The sequence below is a fragment of the Cucurbita pepo genome, chromosome LG12, assembly GCF_002806865.2.
Source record: "Cucurbita pepo subsp. pepo cultivar mu-cu-16 chromosome LG12, ASM280686v2, whole genome shotgun sequence".
Taxonomy (NCBI): domain Eukaryota; kingdom Viridiplantae; phylum Streptophyta; class Magnoliopsida; order Cucurbitales; family Cucurbitaceae; genus Cucurbita; species Cucurbita pepo.
In genome coordinates this window covers 7,244,590-7,260,360 of record NC_036649.1, presented here as the reverse complement: position 1 = coordinate 7,260,360, position 15,771 = coordinate 7,244,590, and the positions used below count along the sequence as shown (strand labels likewise).

The 15,771-nt window shown below is 40.8% G+C and overlaps 4 protein-coding genes across 7 annotated transcripts in view; 2 read left to right on the top strand and 2 right to left on the bottom strand.

Moving 5' to 3' along the window:
- LOC111806995 overlaps positions 1 to 15,413 on the bottom strand; it is a 32,122-nt gene extending 16,709 nt beyond the window's left edge. The window contains exons 1-4 of one of the 2 annotated variants that reach the window (XM_023692551.1): positions 14,827 to 15,413; positions 13,966 to 14,686; positions 11,953 to 12,768; positions 2,692 to 2,703 (exon numbers count right to left, since the gene is read on the bottom strand). In XM_023692551.1, coding sequence (XP_023548319.1) covers positions 2,692 to 2,703; positions 11,953 to 12,768; positions 13,966 to 14,686; positions 14,827 to 15,167 — 1,890 coding nt within the window. In that variant the 5' untranslated portion in view covers positions 15,168 to 15,413. Of the gene's footprint in view, positions 1 to 2,691; positions 2,704 to 11,952; positions 12,769 to 13,965; positions 14,719 to 14,826 lie in introns of both variants that reach the window. The other variant, XM_023692552.1, reaches the window with a different exon arrangement.
- On the top strand, positions 397 to 3,454 carry LOC111807000 (uroporphyrinogen-III C-methyltransferase). The gene is made up of 5 exons (XM_023692564.1): positions 397 to 1,421; positions 1,508 to 1,585; positions 1,667 to 1,736; positions 2,296 to 2,573; positions 2,835 to 3,454. The coding sequence occupies exons 1-5, from the start codon at positions 888 to 890 to the stop codon at positions 2,979 to 2,981; spliced, it is 1,107 nt and encodes a 368-aa protein (XP_023548332.1). The 5' UTR covers positions 397 to 887; the 3' UTR covers positions 2,982 to 3,454.
- LOC111806999 (box C/D snoRNA protein 1-like) lies at positions 3,385 to 6,426 on the bottom strand. Of its 2 annotated transcripts, XM_023692561.1 has the most exons (5): positions 6,087 to 6,426; positions 5,707 to 5,914; positions 5,177 to 5,245; positions 4,914 to 5,043; positions 3,385 to 4,136 (listed from the first exon to the last, which is right to left on the bottom strand). In XM_023692561.1, exons 1-5 carry the CDS (start codon positions 6,322 to 6,324, stop codon positions 3,579 to 3,581), a joined length of 1,203 nt encoding a protein of 400 aa, XP_023548329.1. In that variant the 5' UTR covers positions 6,325 to 6,426; the 3' UTR covers positions 3,385 to 3,578. The 2 variants fall into 2 exon arrangements, with proteins under 2 accessions (XP_023548329.1, XP_023548330.1); XM_023692562.1 differs by lacking the exon at positions 5,177 to 5,245.
- LOC111806998 (protein EMSY-LIKE 3-like) lies at positions 7,130 to 11,510 on the top strand. Of its 2 annotated transcripts, none has more exons than XM_023692560.1 (9): positions 7,130 to 7,487; positions 8,507 to 8,718; positions 8,808 to 8,917; positions 9,020 to 9,461; positions 9,542 to 9,610; positions 10,363 to 10,602; positions 10,694 to 10,762; positions 10,844 to 10,907; positions 11,066 to 11,510. In XM_023692560.1, exons 2-9 carry the CDS (start codon positions 8,590 to 8,592, stop codon positions 11,113 to 11,115), a joined length of 1,173 nt encoding a protein of 390 aa, XP_023548328.1. In that variant the 5' UTR covers positions 7,130 to 7,487; positions 8,507 to 8,589; the 3' UTR covers positions 11,116 to 11,510. The 2 variants fall into 2 exon arrangements, with proteins under 2 accessions (XP_023548328.1, XP_023548327.1); XM_023692559.1 differs by lacking the exon at positions 7,130 to 7,487 and adding an exon at positions 7,509 to 7,947.
- Positions 15,414 to 15,771: the final 358 nt, after the last annotated feature.

Genomic DNA, 15,771 nt, shown 5'->3' with positions numbered 1-15,771 from the left:
GATGGTGAGACAAAAGAGAGATTTCAGAGAGCACCCTTGGAAGTTTTCACAAATGACTAAAATACCCCTTACTTTTTCCACGTGGCGTATTCTGATTGTTTGTGACCCAAGCCGGTGGGGGGTTAGCTCGATCTTCGAGGTCGAGCTTTTATTCCTCATGTAAAATTGTCTCATTATTGAATGTGTGAATAAATAATAAAATAATATAAAAAAATAAATCCAAGTTAAATTAAAAGTTTATGCGTTTATATTTATTTCATCCATAAAATTTCAATATATTTTTTAATTTATAGTTCTAATCTATTTTAACTAACAAATAAATAAAAAATTTAAATTAAAACTTATATTTAATAAAACAATTAATTATTATATTAGGCAACAAAATCGTGGATATTCCGAAAAGTCAACGCTCGTAAATCACGCGGCTATACTTTCCGCGAGATGATCGTGAGCTCATTTACTTGATAATAATCATGGGCCAGCCCATTATAACGGATAGGATTACTGGACCACGAGGCCCAATTCAGCTACGGCCCAATTCAGCTACGGCCCATATAACGAAGAGAGTTGCGCATTTATTTGCTATTTCAAAAGAAAAAGGCAGAAAAAATCCTCAAAGTTTCCAATTCAGCTGTGAAATTCATGGCAGCTGATAGACAGTCCCAGGGATTTCAATTTGGTCTCTCGCACATCTCAAAAGGCCACTCCTTGTCTCCTTCCCCTTTTCCTTCATTTTTTTTTAGGCAGGCCGCCGCCACTCCTTTCCTTTTGCCTTCTCATCTTCCTCAAAGTCCATGTGTTAGAGCCGTAGAGCCACAGGCTTCCTCTCATTTATCCCATATTTATTCCCCTTCCGGACATCGCTTTTTCCCACTTTCTCCTTCGCCATGGCTCGTGTTTGCGACCTACAGTCTCTTTCATCGCTATTTGCGTCTCGCCCAACAATACCCAGATCCTCAAATTTCAAACCCATTTGTTCTTTTCACTGCTCTTCTTCTTCTTCGCCATTTACCGAGAAACATTCCGTGAAGAGATACCAAAGAGACGATTGGCTGTACAAGAACCAAGCGGATGAAAGTTCTGTTGCTTCATCGTGTTCTATTCCGTCTGATTCTGAGTCTATACGGCAGAATGACATTGCCTTGCAGCTGCCGGAGCTGAAGAAATTGCTGCAGGTGCTGAGGGAAAAGAGGGCAAGTAGTGGTTGCGATGATGGGAAATGTGGGCCGGGGAATGTGTTTTTGGTGGGGACTGGCCCTGGAGATCCTGAGCTTTTGACATTGAAGGCGGTGAAAGTGATTCAGAGTGCTGATTTGCTTTTGTATGATCGATTGGTTTCTAATGATGTGTTGGATTTGGTGGGTTCTGATGCTAGGCTTCTCTATGTGGGGAAGACGGCTGGTTTCCATAGCAGAACCCAGGTGAGCTTTTTCTTCTGAAAATCTCTACTTAATATGGGTTTGGTTTGGCTTTTTTTGAGATTGTTGCTGAATGGGTATTTGTTTAGGAGGAGATTCATGAGTTACTTCTGAACTTTGCTGAAGCTGGAGCTACAGTTGTGAGGCTTAAAGGAGGAGACCCTCTTGTAAGTGTGCATTTCGAATGGCTCATTCAAATGATTTTTAGTGATGCATCCTGAAAATTCTGTTGTTTGTATTCCTTTTAGGTGTTTGGAAGGGGTGGGGAGGAGATGGATTTCTTGCAACAGCAAGGGATTCAAGTCAAAATTGTTCCTGGTAAGTGCATTTCTGAATTCTGTTCTTCAGTCCCTTCAGAAGTGGATGGACCATATTAGGTTAGAATGTAACACCTGTTTGGGATGGCTAAAGTCGTAGGGAAGGCACTCGTAGGTCCTTGCTCCCAGCGAGGCTTACGTTCTAACACATCGACGTAGAGCATTTCTATGAGATCCCACATTGGTGGGGAGGGGAACGAAGCATTCTTTATAAGGACGTGGAAATCTCTCCCTAGCATATACGTTTATAACCTTGAGGGGGAGCTCAAAAGGGAAAGCCTAAAGAGAATAACATCGGTTAGCGGTACCTATTTTCTGTTCTTGCTCCTTCCAAACGAAGAGAATGGAGTGATATTAAGTTATGTGGAATAGAACCAGGAGTAAGAAATTAGGTAAGATGGGCTCGAGTACCTGAGGACGATTTGGTTACAAGGTCTCTTGAATTCGCTTCGTGCTCGTAATCAATCATTGAACTGTCATTAACATATCACATTCTGATTGCCAATGCACCACCAGTTTAAGGAAACTACTCTTAAGAGTAACCTTTGTTTCCCTTGCAGGGATAACTGCGGCTTCGGGTATAGCTGCTGAATTGGGAATTCCTTTGACACACAGGGGCGTTGCGACAAGTGTCAGGTTCCTCACTGGTCACTCGAGACAGGGTGGAACGGATCCTCTATTTGTGGCAGAGAATGCAGCTGATCCAGATTCAACTCTGGTGGTATACATGGGTCTATCAACTCTTCCATCTCTGGCCCTTAAGTTGATGCATCATGGTCTGCCCCCTGATACCCCAGCTGCTGCCATTGAACGAGGGACAACACCCCAACAAAGAATAGTAAGCACAATTCTCTGCTGCCTTCAACTTTTGTTCTGAGTTGGGTAGGGTTCAACCAAACACTCTTAACGTGTCGGTTCGTTACCATTCTAGCAAATCTACTTAAACCAGGAGATCTCTCTGCGTTGAGCTACTTTTTCAGTGACATCTGGATCTAGACTTTAATATCAAGGGGGCAGGGCATACTTTCACTTAAGTCTTTTCATTTCATCTTGGTCGTGCCTTGAACAAATCTTGCTTGGATCTATTCCATTTGTGCAGGTTTTTGCAGAACTGAAGGATCTTGCAGATGAAATCAAAGCAGCAGAGTTGGTTTCACCTACTTTGATTATAATTGGAAAAGTGGTTTCTCTCTCACCACATTGGTCACTTTCCTCCAAAGAAGCCTCCAGTTTGGTGGAGGCTTAACTGAGTTAAAAGTGTCTACAAAAGGTTACAGGAATAGTTCTTCATTCTGTCGCTTAAAAAGCTCTGGACGTCGAGTTTTTCCACAAGATCTTGTCGATTTTGTGGAGAAAAACATTGAAACCATGACAGAGCAGAAAAAGAAGAATAGGGGACTCGTCTTTCTGTTCTGCATTTTATTGGTCTGCCCATTGCCTTCAAATGGCTGGACTCGGGTTTTCTGCGAAGGACGGGAGTGATGCAGTGGTTTTCCTCCTTGGATGCTACTACCGGAGCACGGTGAGCAGCATCTCCTCATACCATTTCTTGCATTGATTGAAATAGAACCTCCAAACTTCAATTTTTTCTTAGTTCATGTTCATGAGGCCTCTGGTGCAATGAGATTACTTTATCACCAACCAATGTATTGTAGAATTGTCTTTTATCTTGAGTAGAACTTCTACAAATAACAAAGAAATACAGACTACGAACGGCAAGCTCGTAAATATTGTAGAACTTCACCTCAAATATGACCTCATAGTTCCTGCAGTCTGGATTTGTGAATAATAAGGTTTCACTCCAAATGTCATTAAAAAAAACATATATACGATATTCTAATCACTACTCCATAATCTCTCCTTCCTCCAGTTCTTCAACTCCCTTGGAAAAGTCTCCTTCCCAATCAAGAAAATCATCTGGATTGATTTGTGCCATGATATTTGAGTAAGTATCTATCAGATCTTGCTCAAAATCAAACTCCAATCCTTTCGAAACCGCTATCTCCTCGGCCTGGGAGCTTGAATTCGGGCCATTCCCAAACTCATGCTTCCCCATCAAATCTGTGAAGTAATTATGCAGGTTTTGGGAGTCGACTTCTCGACGTGGGCTTGAAGTTGATACTTTCAACAGATCAAGAACACGAGGATTGCAGGAATTGTCGTCATCTTCTATTTCTTCCACCCTGAAGGAAACACCTTCATGACTAGCAAGATCATTTTTTTCAGTATTGGTATCTTCTGGATTATGACTCGTTGGTTTGGCAGTTTTAACTACTTGGAAGTTGGGAGTTTGAGAGGGTAGAACAACATATATAACAGGGTATTCCACAAAAACCAAATTGTAAAATAGTTCTCTTATTGGCAATCTCGAGTCCAGCTCATGGAAAGGCGATGTAGCTCCCTATATACATAATAAACAAGGCAAGTTAAAGGAAGCCCTTGGAAATTTAATTCTTCCAAGCAAATAGCTGCCATACAATCTGTCTTTAAGGAGTACTTGAATAAGTGAATCGACTAAATCGTTCTAATTCCAAGCTCAAACATGACACTAATCCTTTTCTTTTATATAAAAAAAGAGACTACATGGATTTCTACCTTGTAGTTACAAAATAATGACAGGCAAATGACAAGTTGGCTGAAGCATAGAAGTGCACCATATATCCCCTGGTGCATCAGCAATGCACTAGCTATGTAACAGCCCAAGCTCACCGCTAGAAGATATTGTCCGCTTTGACCCGTTACATATCACTATCAACCTTAGTTTTAAAAGGCGTCTTTTAGGGAGAGGTTCTCACACCCTTATAAGGAATGCTTCGTTCTCCTCTTCAACCAATGTGGAATCTCACAATTCTCCTCTCCAACCGATATGGGACCTCACAATCCACCCCCCTTGAGGACCTAGCGTCCTCGCTGGCACACCGCTCGGTGTCTGGCTCTGATACCATTTGTAACTGTCCAAGCTCACCACTAACAGATATAGTCTGTTTTGTCCCCTTACGTATTGTTGTCAGCCTCACGTTTTTAAAACATGTCTTTTAGGGAGAGGTTTCCACACCCTTATAAGGAATGTTTCATTCTCCTATCCAATCGATGTCGGATCTCACAAGATGCCACTAATTGACTATGAACATCAAATATGAAATACTTGAGAAACAACCCAAAGGAATTGAAATATAACCTTGGGGTATGCACGGACAAAAAATTTGAGGCTATCCAGCTGCTCACAGAAGTTCTGAAGTTGATTTTTCCACGGACTTGGCTGTAGATGGTTTTCAAGAATGGTAGAAAGCTTCGAGTTTTCATTAACTCTGCAGAAAAAGGAAATATTTTCAAAGCATTTCATAAGTCAGACCCAATCACTTGCCATGAATTTGGAGGAAACAACCAAAATAAAATGATAACAAACCATCCTTCCAATGGCGTGGGAAAAAGAAAACTCACCCATGGTCAACTAAAACAATATCTGTAGAGTTAAACCGCCATTCCATTGTCCAGAAGATTGTTTTTTCCCTGTAAACAAAGAAACTTCGTTTATCAAGGAACAATTTCAGAAAAGAAAAGGTAATCACGACTCTCCACGGTGATATAATATTGTCCACATTGAACATAAGCTCTCGTGACTTTGTTTTTGGATTCCCCAAAAGGGCTCATACCAGCGGATATGTATTCCTTATAAACCCATGATCAATTCCTTGATTGGAATTAGCTAAGGTGGGACTCTCTTCCAATGATCTTGTGAGATCCCATAATCCCACATTGGTTGAAGAGGAGAACGAAATACCCTTTACAAGGATATGAAAACATATCTCTAGCAGACGCGTTTTAAAGCCTTGAGGGGAAGCCCGAAAGGGAAAGCCAAAAGAAAACAATATCTGCTAGCGATGGACTTGGGCTGTTACAAATCCTCGACACATTCAATGTGTGATGACACAACTTTCTAGGTAACGCATGGATAATAAGGAGAAGATAACCTCTTGTCATATCGAGTTTGATTGTTTTCCCTTTTCGTCATTCCTGTAGGGAGAAACATGATTTTTGTTCTCCTACTTGAAGCAGCAGTGCGCAAACTTTTAAGATGAAATGGAAAGCGAAAGTAAGCATGAGTATAAGGGCACAATTTCTTTCTGAATCTTTGAGCTGATTCAGCCATTCTTTTCACTTCCTCCAGCAAATTATAATCTACATATCGTAAAAACAACCATTATATCCATTCTTAGAGACGCAAGAACACAGCTATGGCGAATCCAATCAAATTACAAAGCTAAACAATTCCAGAACCACTAACGCAAAATCAGTAGTAATTGAAACATTCAAAACCAGTGAGATGAGTCGAGGGAGGGAGTTCAAGTACCAGAAAGAAGGATAGAATCGTTAAACTGAGAAAGCGAGACGAGTTGGATGTGCTTCCTCTTGCCAGTACAGCCACTGTGCCTCTTGTGAGCATTGACGCAGTTGAGGCTACAAGAGCGCAATGAGCAAGCGGGGCACTTGTACTTGGATGGCTTCGATTTACACTCTTCGCAGAGTGATGATCCTCCTTCGCGATTGGAGCTTGTGGAAGCTGACAAAGTTGCATCTCCTTCGGCCATCTTGGACTCTGGAACGAGCGCCGGTTCTGAATTTCACCGGCGACGATGACTAGGTTTCGTAATTTGAATTCGTATAATTTCGTTTGCGCATCAAAACTTGTTTCAAGGGTTTAAAATAGTTCTTCAATCTCTAAAATTCCCTTTATTTCTCTGTAAAATCCAAAGAAAAATCAAAATAAAATAATTCAATTTCTTTTATAGTTATAATGAGCTAAGAAAAAATTTATTTGAAAACCATGTTAGAAATTTATATATATATATATTAAAATGTTTATAAATGAGATAATTCTTTAGCCCTTATCTTACTTATGTCTTGACTTCTCTTCAATACCTATTTGTGTGGTGGTGTGTTAGATGATGCACTGTTCTCTTCACTTACATTACCCCACTCGTCTACGCCCTCGTGTGATCGGATGAGCACCAAAGTCGCTTCTTTTGTTGTAACGTGAGGGTCACAACCTATTCCATTTATATAAGATTGTGACATCCTGCCTCATTTAAACTAGTTATCATCCTCGACGACTTACTTAGAGGCACAATCACTCCTTGGATTGTGACACTCCCCCATGCTTAATCTCGAAATTAGAAAAAATCACACGTGAAATATTAGTTTTATTCCTATATTAATGTATTTTATTTGTTTACAAAAAATTAAAATAAATTAGTAATGTTTTATTATTATTATTATTTAGACAAAATAGTTGAGAAATAGCCTGTTTTATATATGGATACGACATTTAAAAAAATAATTTTTTATAAAAAAAAAAAAAAAAAAAAAAAACAAAAAAAANCGATCATGCGTGGAAGAGAAAGGAGAGGCAAGCGAAGAGTCCGACCGTGAATGTTGAAGAAACCGGACCAATGTCGAAGCAAAGGGACCGGCGTCGAAGGATGTCGAGTACCCATAGCCGGCAGTGCCTTGCGCTGTCGGAGACCAAAATCATGGTCGCAGCAAGAAGCCGAAGCCGGTCGGACGAAAACCCCTCGTCGTCGTTCGAACCCAAAGCTGTCAGAGATGGAATGTCAAGCCAGAGAAGCAACCTGTCGTTCGAGCCGCAGAGGGTGCGACGACGAACAGCTGAATAACGTCGACAGTCGAAGGAAAACGAGGGGGGTGTCGATTTGCGGCTGAAATGAAGAAGAATAAACCAATGGGCAAATAGGTAAATTCCAAGCGAGCGGAATCGAATACAACTATAAGCTCGGAAATAATTCAGCTGTAAATCGAGTTCACATCCGTTGTCCCGGAATTTTTTTCTTTTTTTTCATAAATTTGATGACCAGAAAACTGTTCTTGCGCTCACAAACTCAGTCCCAAACTCAGGTTAGGAGTTCATAGTGTTCTAATTCATCTCCATCGCCGTCGGTTCCCATTTTACGTAATTCACTTCAATTCATCCACTTCAATCTCAATCTCAACCCCAATTTCTGCGCACTCCGCCGGCGATTCGTCTTCTTCCCGCCAGATTTGAGCTCCAACGCCACATTACTCGGCGCCTCTACTCTCCTCTGTTCCCGATTTCTTTTTCTACATTATTCTTGTCGGTGTCTTTCTGAGTGTATCCAAGGGTTTTCGGTCGGTTTGCGAACTGGTTATGGACTTCGAGCCCTATGATAGTAGCGGTAAGTAAGTTAACTCTAATCATGCTTTCGTTTCAATTATTAGGGTTTTCAAGTGTTCTATTTGGGAATTTTACTCTGTTGGGCTTCCAATCTTGCTTTGTGAGGCTTGGAGACCTTTTACACTTGTTTTTGAGGGAATTCTTTAATCCATGAGTTGTGATGAGCTGGTTAAGAACATACCATGTATAAAAATGGTTGTAATTGTTTGGATGATTGGCTGTTTGGTTTTTGAGCATTTAAAAGTATCTGTGAAGGAACTAGTTTATCAGTTTTGATGTTCTGTTTGGAACACTCCAAACAGTGGTTAAATATTGTCCTCTTTACGCTTTTCCTTTTGGGCTTCCCCTCAAGGTTTTTAAAATGCGTCTGCTAGGGGAAGGTTTTGGCGGCTACTAATGTTACGAAGAGGGTGGATTAGGAGAACGAAACATTCTTTATAAGGGTGTGGAAATGAAAGGGAAAGCCCAAAGAGGACAATATATGCTAGCGGTGTGCTTGAGTCGTTACACAATGACTACCTTGAATTCAGCTGTATAATTTCTTACACCGTCCATTTCAGGAACCGATGACGATCTCCCTCCATCGCACCAGAATAGAATTGCAAGAGGAGGTGGCCGTGTTTCAGGGAATGGAAGATCAGGCATGGGTTCTGTTCCATTTCACAGGATGTATGGTGAAACTGACATGGAAGCTCAAATTCATCAACTTGAGAAGGAAGCTTACAGTTCTGTTCTTAGAGCCTTTAAAGCTCAAGCTGATGCCATTACTTGGGTACTTTTGTTTATATTTCAAGTATCTAATAGTCGTAAATTTATTTGATCAGGCGTTAACGATTGCCTCACGGAATGTATTTTCTTTAGGAGAAAGAAAGTTTGATCACAGAACTCCGAAAAGAGTTAAGATTATCAAATGAAGAGCATAGAGAGCTTCTAGGACGAGTTAACGCGGATGACATGATTAGAAGTATAAGGTTCGATAACACGAAAAAGAAAACTATTAACCAATGCTTTAAGAGGTTGTAGTTTTGAGGGCTCTTTTTAATATTGATGGATACCTTTGGGTCATGTTATAGGGAGTGGAGACAGGCAGGTGGGCATCAGCCTGGTAAGCTCAGTACCAGCCAAGCTATTCACGATCCGATACCCAGCCCTACCGTCTCTGCATCGCGCAAGAAACAGAAACTAACCCATTTGGTTCCTCCACAGTCGTTTACTGGTCCATCTCCATCCTTCCACCAACAAACTATTGCTTCTCCTCATCAGCCATCGTCGTCCGTTGCAAAACGAGGAGCTATCCCTACCACCAAGGGCAAAAAACAAAAATCTGTAGCTAAACAGTACCAAACTTCAGTTCCTAGTGGCAGGAGTCAAGTTGCTAATAGGGTTTCTTCTGGAGCCATTGAGGCAGCTGAAGGAGCATCATTGAATCCATTTATTGGGAGGAAAGTAAGAACTAGATGGCCGGATGATAATAACTTTTATGAAGCTGTTATAACTGATTACAATGCTGCTGAGGTAAATTATCTTCTTTTAATGGTATACTAATTCGTATTTCGGTAAGGAATGTTGCTGAAAGTACATCTATGTCTACTCAGGGACGACACGCTTTGGTTTATGATATTGGTTCTGCAAATGAGACGTGGGAGTGGGTTAATCTCTTAGAGGTATATCTATCTACCACTTGTTCTTTGTAACTCGAGATACTTGCATCCTCACTTCTATGGTTTTTCCGTATCTGAAATCTTGTGAAAATCATATAGGCACAAAATTCATGTTTTTGGGGATGGATGATGGGTTTTAGCCGCCCAAACCCACCGTTAGCAGATATTGTCCTCTTTGAGCTTTTCCTTTCGGGCTTCCCCTCAAGGTTTTAAAACGCGTTTACTAAAGAGAGGTTTCCACACCCTTATAAGGAATGTTTCGTTTCCCTCTCCAACCGACGTGGGATCTCACAATCCACCCCCTTGGGGTCCAGCATCCTCGCTGGCACATCACTCAGTGTCTGGATTTGATCTCATTTGTAACAGTCCAAACCCACTGCTAGCTGATATTGTTCTCTTTAAGCTTTTCCTTTCAAGCTTCCCCTTAAGGTTTTAAAACGCGTCTGCTAGGGAGAGGTTTCCACACCTTTATAAGGAATGTTTCGTTCTCCTCTTCAATCGATGTGGGATCTCACGTTGTTTTTGTATCTTTTTTCGATTACTGGATTGGCAACGATTCCTTCCATAACTTATTTCTTTGCCTATATGATTTCTACCTGGAAAGATACATTTGTTAAATTTCACGGGATATTCCGCTATGTTATGTAATCGAATTCAGCACTACGTATTCGAAATTTCACTGAATTCAAAGATCTGAGTTCTTAGAAATGGAATACAATCATCGCTTGTGCTTATACCTAGAATTGGCCGTGTAGATATCTCCGGAGGACATCCAATGGATTGATGAGGATCCAGGAATCCCACATAGAGGTGGTTATGGTGGATCAGGTCACGGAATGAACCGTTCGGTAGGTCGTGATGGCTCTGGTGCAGGTAGAGGTAGAGGAGTCGCCAAGTCTCAGTCGAGAAAATATTTTTTGCCCTCCCAAAATGGCATCGGCAAGAAGACATCCGACGATATACGGATACTCTACACACCAACTCTAATTAGAGAGGTACAAGCACAAGGGATTTGTTCTTTTGGCCATTATGAATTTGTTGGCTTTCTAGCATCCATATATGATCATTTTTTACTTTTTTGTTTAGTTGGAGAGAGTCTTTGGTTCAAATCATCCAGATCCAGTTGAAATTGAAAGGGCAAAGAGAGTTCTCAATGTAAGAAGCATTTGATTCAGCTGCAGTCTTTCATTTTATTCTCTTCACCTTTTAATTCATACACTAACTTACTCTGTCCAGGACCACGAACAATCACTTATCGATGCCATTAATAAGCTCGGAGATATTTCTGATGTCGGAAGCGGTAAGTTTCATTTCAGTCTCAACTATGCTTCTCGTTTACTCTTTTCGCATGCTTACGACGATGTTCGTATGGACCACCTTAGAACAATCCATAATGCCAGCTGAATGGTAACTCTACATCCCTTGATACCCTGTCTGGTTTGGTTGCTTTTGTAACAGACGAAGGTGGGCACCGGTTCTCGCACGAGCAATCCATGGACCGGGAATAACGATAATTACTTTGAAACGGAGGTGGTTCACTCTGCAAGAGCATCCTGTTGATAAAAAAAGGTGACTTGGATGTGGTAAGCAAGTTTTGAGTTAATTGGGGAGTGACACACCTAAACTCTCAAGCTCCTTTTTCCTTGTAAAATACCAGATGGGGTTGTTTGTTTTCTTCTAATTCTCCCATTTTTGGTAATGGTAAGAATTAAGATAGGAAAGCTGATGGGGCCATACACAGACGTCATCTGAGTTGGAAGAAGACATTAAAATGAATACCCAATGATCATTCTCCACGTGTGCATTAGAGCTTTTTCTCATCTCCAACAGACACCACATAGCCTCCTCTTGTACTTGGAACAAAATGGATTTGCCCTTATAAAAAGATCCTAATTAGATTTAACGTTCTGGTTGAGTAGTTTTAGTGGGGGAAACCAAAGAAAATAGTGCCTAATTTTTTTTTTTCGTGTTACAAATTAGAAGTAAAATTAATTAAATGCAATACAGATCAATACACTGCAGACTGAGTCGTCCTAGTCCTAGTCCTAGTTCTAGTCCTAATACTAGTAGTATACACAAACAATCTAAGCTGATCACCTTCTAGCCCTTTTCTTTGGCCGCTTTAGAGGTTCTTTTCCAACCCCTTCTCTGGCTCTTTTTATTGGAGTGGGATCAGCCTCGGCTGCCTTCTTAGGTGGTCGCCCGACGCTGCGCTTAGAAGGGCTGCTGCCATCCTCCTTCAGACGCTTCTTGTCGTTGCTTTGTCTGATCGCCAACACTCTCTCCTTTCCTTTTTCACTTTTGCTACCACTGCCCTTCTTTTGTTCTGTTGCAGCATTAACAACACTACTGCTGCTTCCACCTCTGCTATTTCTCTTTGTTGTAGTCTCTGCAGGTGAGTTCTGCTTGATTCTCTTCAAGAAATCTGCTGCACTTCGCTTCTTCTCCAGTGTTACTGTATCGGATTTCTTCTTGTCTGGGATTGGGATTGGGATTTGTGTCTCTGTTTCATTGCCCGAACTGGGTTTCCATCCAGAATTCGTGTTCTGTTTCTTGATGGTAGGGCCGCTAGAGTTTGTGGCACTATCATTGCTCCTTCTCATGCTTCTTGCTCCAGTTATGGGTTTCTCTTTAACCTTGCTATCTTTTGTAGTGCCCTGGTCTTCAACAGGGTTTGTTGAAGCAATTTTAATACTTGATTTCAGATCAACAGCTATCTTCTCATCATCATTGCTCCGTTCACCTTTTTCACCAAGACCTGTCGTCGATGAAAGCTTGGATGAAATTTTGCTTCGTTTCCGACAAACTATTATAGGAACAGAGGACTTCTGCTTTGCAAGCAAAGACTGTGATCCTTCGAGATCGGGACCCTTGGATCGAGAAGGAATCGTTGGGGATGAATCCACTACTTCAGGTGAAGGGTCAATCTGAGCAACCTGCAGAGCCTTCTTCATTTCAATGGAGACTAGAAGACGGAGTTCACGAGCAGCTACAGACTCCCTTGAGGATTTGGGGAAGAAGGTAACCACGTTGTTGAAAAGAAGCAAGAGGTCTCTGTAAAATGCATGGGTGGAGGAGGAATAAGAGCCAGAATTGATCTTGGCTTGAACTGTTTCCAAGTCCAAATGCTGCCGCACCATGCCCTTGTACTCTTCCGTTTCCTGCAAGAAAAAACATGGAGTTACCTACACGGGTCGTTGTGAAAATTACATACAAAGCCATAAAAACAGGCGAAACCCAAGACAAAATTGGTCAGCCATCAACAAAAGCACTTGATTGAAATACCACCCACAGCTTTCCTCCTAACCTACTTTTCTCTTTCTTAGCCTAGAACATTAGCACAGAAGATCTCATAGAAAAACAAATTTACTAAAAATGCTAACCATCAATACCCAAATATCCAGGCCTGTCGTGTTCCCTAAAGACCCTATGATCTTTATTGAAATAAGGTTAACAAAATGGCAAAAAGATGGTGGATGACTCAGCTTGGGAGGGGGCCTAATGGGAGTTGGGTGGGGAAACAAGGGCCTATCAGCCATGGGCATGGCCCAAGTTATTTCAATATTAATAGCCTAGAAAAGCACATCCAATACGCCGAGACAAAATACTATCTCTTCATGACCCCTCGAATTCGGTGTTCTTTTCGTTCTCTCTTTTTTCATCAAAATGAAAAAAGATAAAATAATGCACAAGTTAAACTTTCGCATTCAAAATAAATTCAGCCGAATCTTTAATCAATTTATATCGAATAATAAATTAATTAAGAGGAAAAAAAAAAAATCATGAATTGGGTAGAAATGATCTTAGTATTGAACAAAACTACTATATTTTTTATTTTCAAAAATTCCAAAAAAAAAAAAAAAAAAAAAAGAATACCATTTACTAAGACTTCATACTAATAATAAAAAAAATTATAATTATTTAAAAAAANATAGAACGAAGCTATTAAGCGAATGGTCCCCCCTTCCTCTTTTTTCTTTTCTTTTTTTATTAATGTTCAATTGGAAATGGTCCAAATTTATTGGTCGTAAAGCTATTAATAGCATTGGTTCACATCAAATCAATTTTTTGTATTATAAATAATATTCATAAGAAATAATTACTAAGCCTAAAACATAATTTAACCTTCAATTTTAGTATTAATAATACAAATATTTTAAATAGTTTAATTTACCCATTTTAGTGATTCCCATCAACTTTTTATGTGTATTTTGTTTTCGTTTAATATTTTATATTGGAATTATGTTGTTATGGTTATTTTAAGCCTAATTTCTTTTTTTTTAAAATAAAAAAGGATTTAAAACATAATTATTTTACTAAAAGGAAGAGAGACACAGAGGGAAACGGAGAAATATTACCTGACTTTGGAGACGGGATTCGAACAAGGAGCTGTGTTTGTGCGCTCGTATCATCTGCAAAACCTCGTCGAACGGCCGTGACTTGACGGCGGGCGTCCGACGAGGTTCATTGCCGCTACTACCGCCGGAGATCTCCTTCTTGAGGAGTCTCTTCCTCTTCATCCTCCCCGTCAAGCTCGCCGAGCTCTGTACTTCGCTACTCTCCCTTGTCGCCGTCTCTCCGCCGTTTGACTGAGCCTCTGAGTCCGCTAACTCGGACGAGTCGTCGACTCGCTGCGTTTCCTTCTTTTTTGTCTCCGATATGTCGCACGTCGAGTTCTTAGCCACAGTGTCCGTACTTCCGTCATCCGATTGTGGATCGGCTGGTTCTACGGCTCTCCGGTTTTGTTCTGGTCTGTATGAACCGGCGAATTCCGGTTTGGTTTCGGATTTATCGTTTTCGGCGGTGCTTTTACGGTTACCGCTTTTGGAACCGGTGGAATTGGATTGGTTTACAGAGAAATCCTCCCGGTCAGAATCTTCGCCGGGAACTACCGGAGGCTTCGCGACTGTTCCGTTTATTCCGGACCGGTGGTCTGGTTCAACGAAGAGCTTTTTGTCGTTTTCTGATCGACGCTCTCTGGACTCCATTTTTAGATCTGGTTTTCCAGTGCTGGCCTCTCTATCGCTCATGCCTTGTTCTCGCTCCTCCTCCAATTTCTTGACCTTCAACTGCAACGAGCTGCCGAAAATCTCAATACGATGAACTCAGATCTGAAAATTTTAAGATAAAAATAACGTTTCAAAAAAAAAAAAAAAAGATTAAGGAATTAAAAACCACAAACTAAATATAGAGGGTAAATAATTCATTCACTNATTTACTTGATTGAAACATCATAGCGCTGGACCTCTCGTCGGAGTTCGGCAACGCGGAGTTTCCTCAACTCATCGACCCAAGGTACAGTAATATCGACCTTATTATCGGCAATTCCAGCGCCGTTTTGGCAGGAAGTAAACCGTCGTTTAAGGTCAAGGAATTTGAGTTCACAGTTACGCGCAGTGGTTAGAAGATGAGGGAGAGAAGAACGAGACTGAACCTCGATGGAAACAGAATTCCAATCCTTAAATCCATGGCGCTTGACTGCGCAAGCCAGTAAAAGCTCCTCCCAAGTCCCCCATGAGGCGGTGCCGTGTTCACTCTCCCTCTCTTTATCATCCGCCATTAGATTAGAACAAGAACAGCATAGAGAATCCCGATTAGACGGTCGTCTTCCACATCCCTCCAATTCTCTTCTCCCTGTTCTAATTAATCAAAAATGAGAGAGAAAGAGAAGCAAAAGGCGAGCGTTGGTCCATTAGAGAGTTTGTTATTAGGGTTTGAGCGTCGTAGTGCTCTCCTCCTCTGCGGCGTTGGAAGAGAAAAACAAAAGGACACAAAAATCCGAAAACTCGTTTTAAAAACAATTAATCGGGTTTCCCCTTTCCCTTTTGTTTTTATTTTGAATATTGAGAGAAACGAAGCAAAATGAAACGGTTCGGTTTGGTTTGGTTTGGTTTTTATACGGAAGTTTCTATTCAATTTGGTTCGAGAATATATGTGTTATTACGTGAATACCCTCCTTATTTTCTCGAAATTACGCCCTTTGTCCTCCATTCAAATTATGAAATATATATGGCAATAGCGGCGTTCCCCATTTCACGATTTTCCGCTTGTATTCCATTCCCTTTATGTCGTTTCCTCTTTTTTACCTTTAATTTATTGCATGCAAAAACTCTTTTCTCCCGCGTAAAAAAAAAAAAAAAAAAAAAAAAAAAAAAAAAAAAAAA

Coding starts and splice junctions, on each gene's coding strand:
- LOC111807000 (XM_023692564.1), top strand. CDS start 888: ATGGCTCGTGTTTGCGACCTACAGTCTCTTTCATCGCTATTTGCGTCT. Junction 1,422..1,507: donor GTTTCCATAGCAGAACCCAG/GTGAGCTTTTTC, acceptor GTATTTGTTTAG/GAGGAGATTCATGAGTTACT. Junction 1,586..1,666: donor TTAAAGGAGGAGACCCTCTT/GTAAGTGTGCAT, acceptor TATTCCTTTTAG/GTGTTTGGAAGGGGTGGGGA.
- LOC111806998 (XM_023692559.1), top strand. CDS start 7,920: ATGGACTTCGAGCCCTATGATAGTAGCG. Junction 9,462..9,541: donor CTGATTACAATGCTGCTGAG/GTAAATTATCTT, acceptor ATGTCTACTCAG/GGACGACACGCTTTGGTTTA. Junction 9,611..10,362: donor AGTGGGTTAATCTCTTAGAG/GTATATCTATCT, acceptor TTGGCCGTGTAG/ATATCTCCGGAGGACATCCA.
- LOC111806999 (XM_023692561.1), bottom strand. CDS start 6,324: ATGGCCGAAGGAGATGCAACTTTGTCAGCTTCCACAAGCTCCAATCGC. Junction 5,915..6,086: donor CGATTCTATCCTTCTTTCTG/GTACTTGAACTC, acceptor TACGATATGTAG/ATTATAATTTGCTGGAGGAA. Junction 5,246..5,706: donor CAAACTCGATATGACAAGAG/GTTATCTTCTCC, acceptor CTTTGTTTACAG/GGAAAAAACAATCTTCTGGA.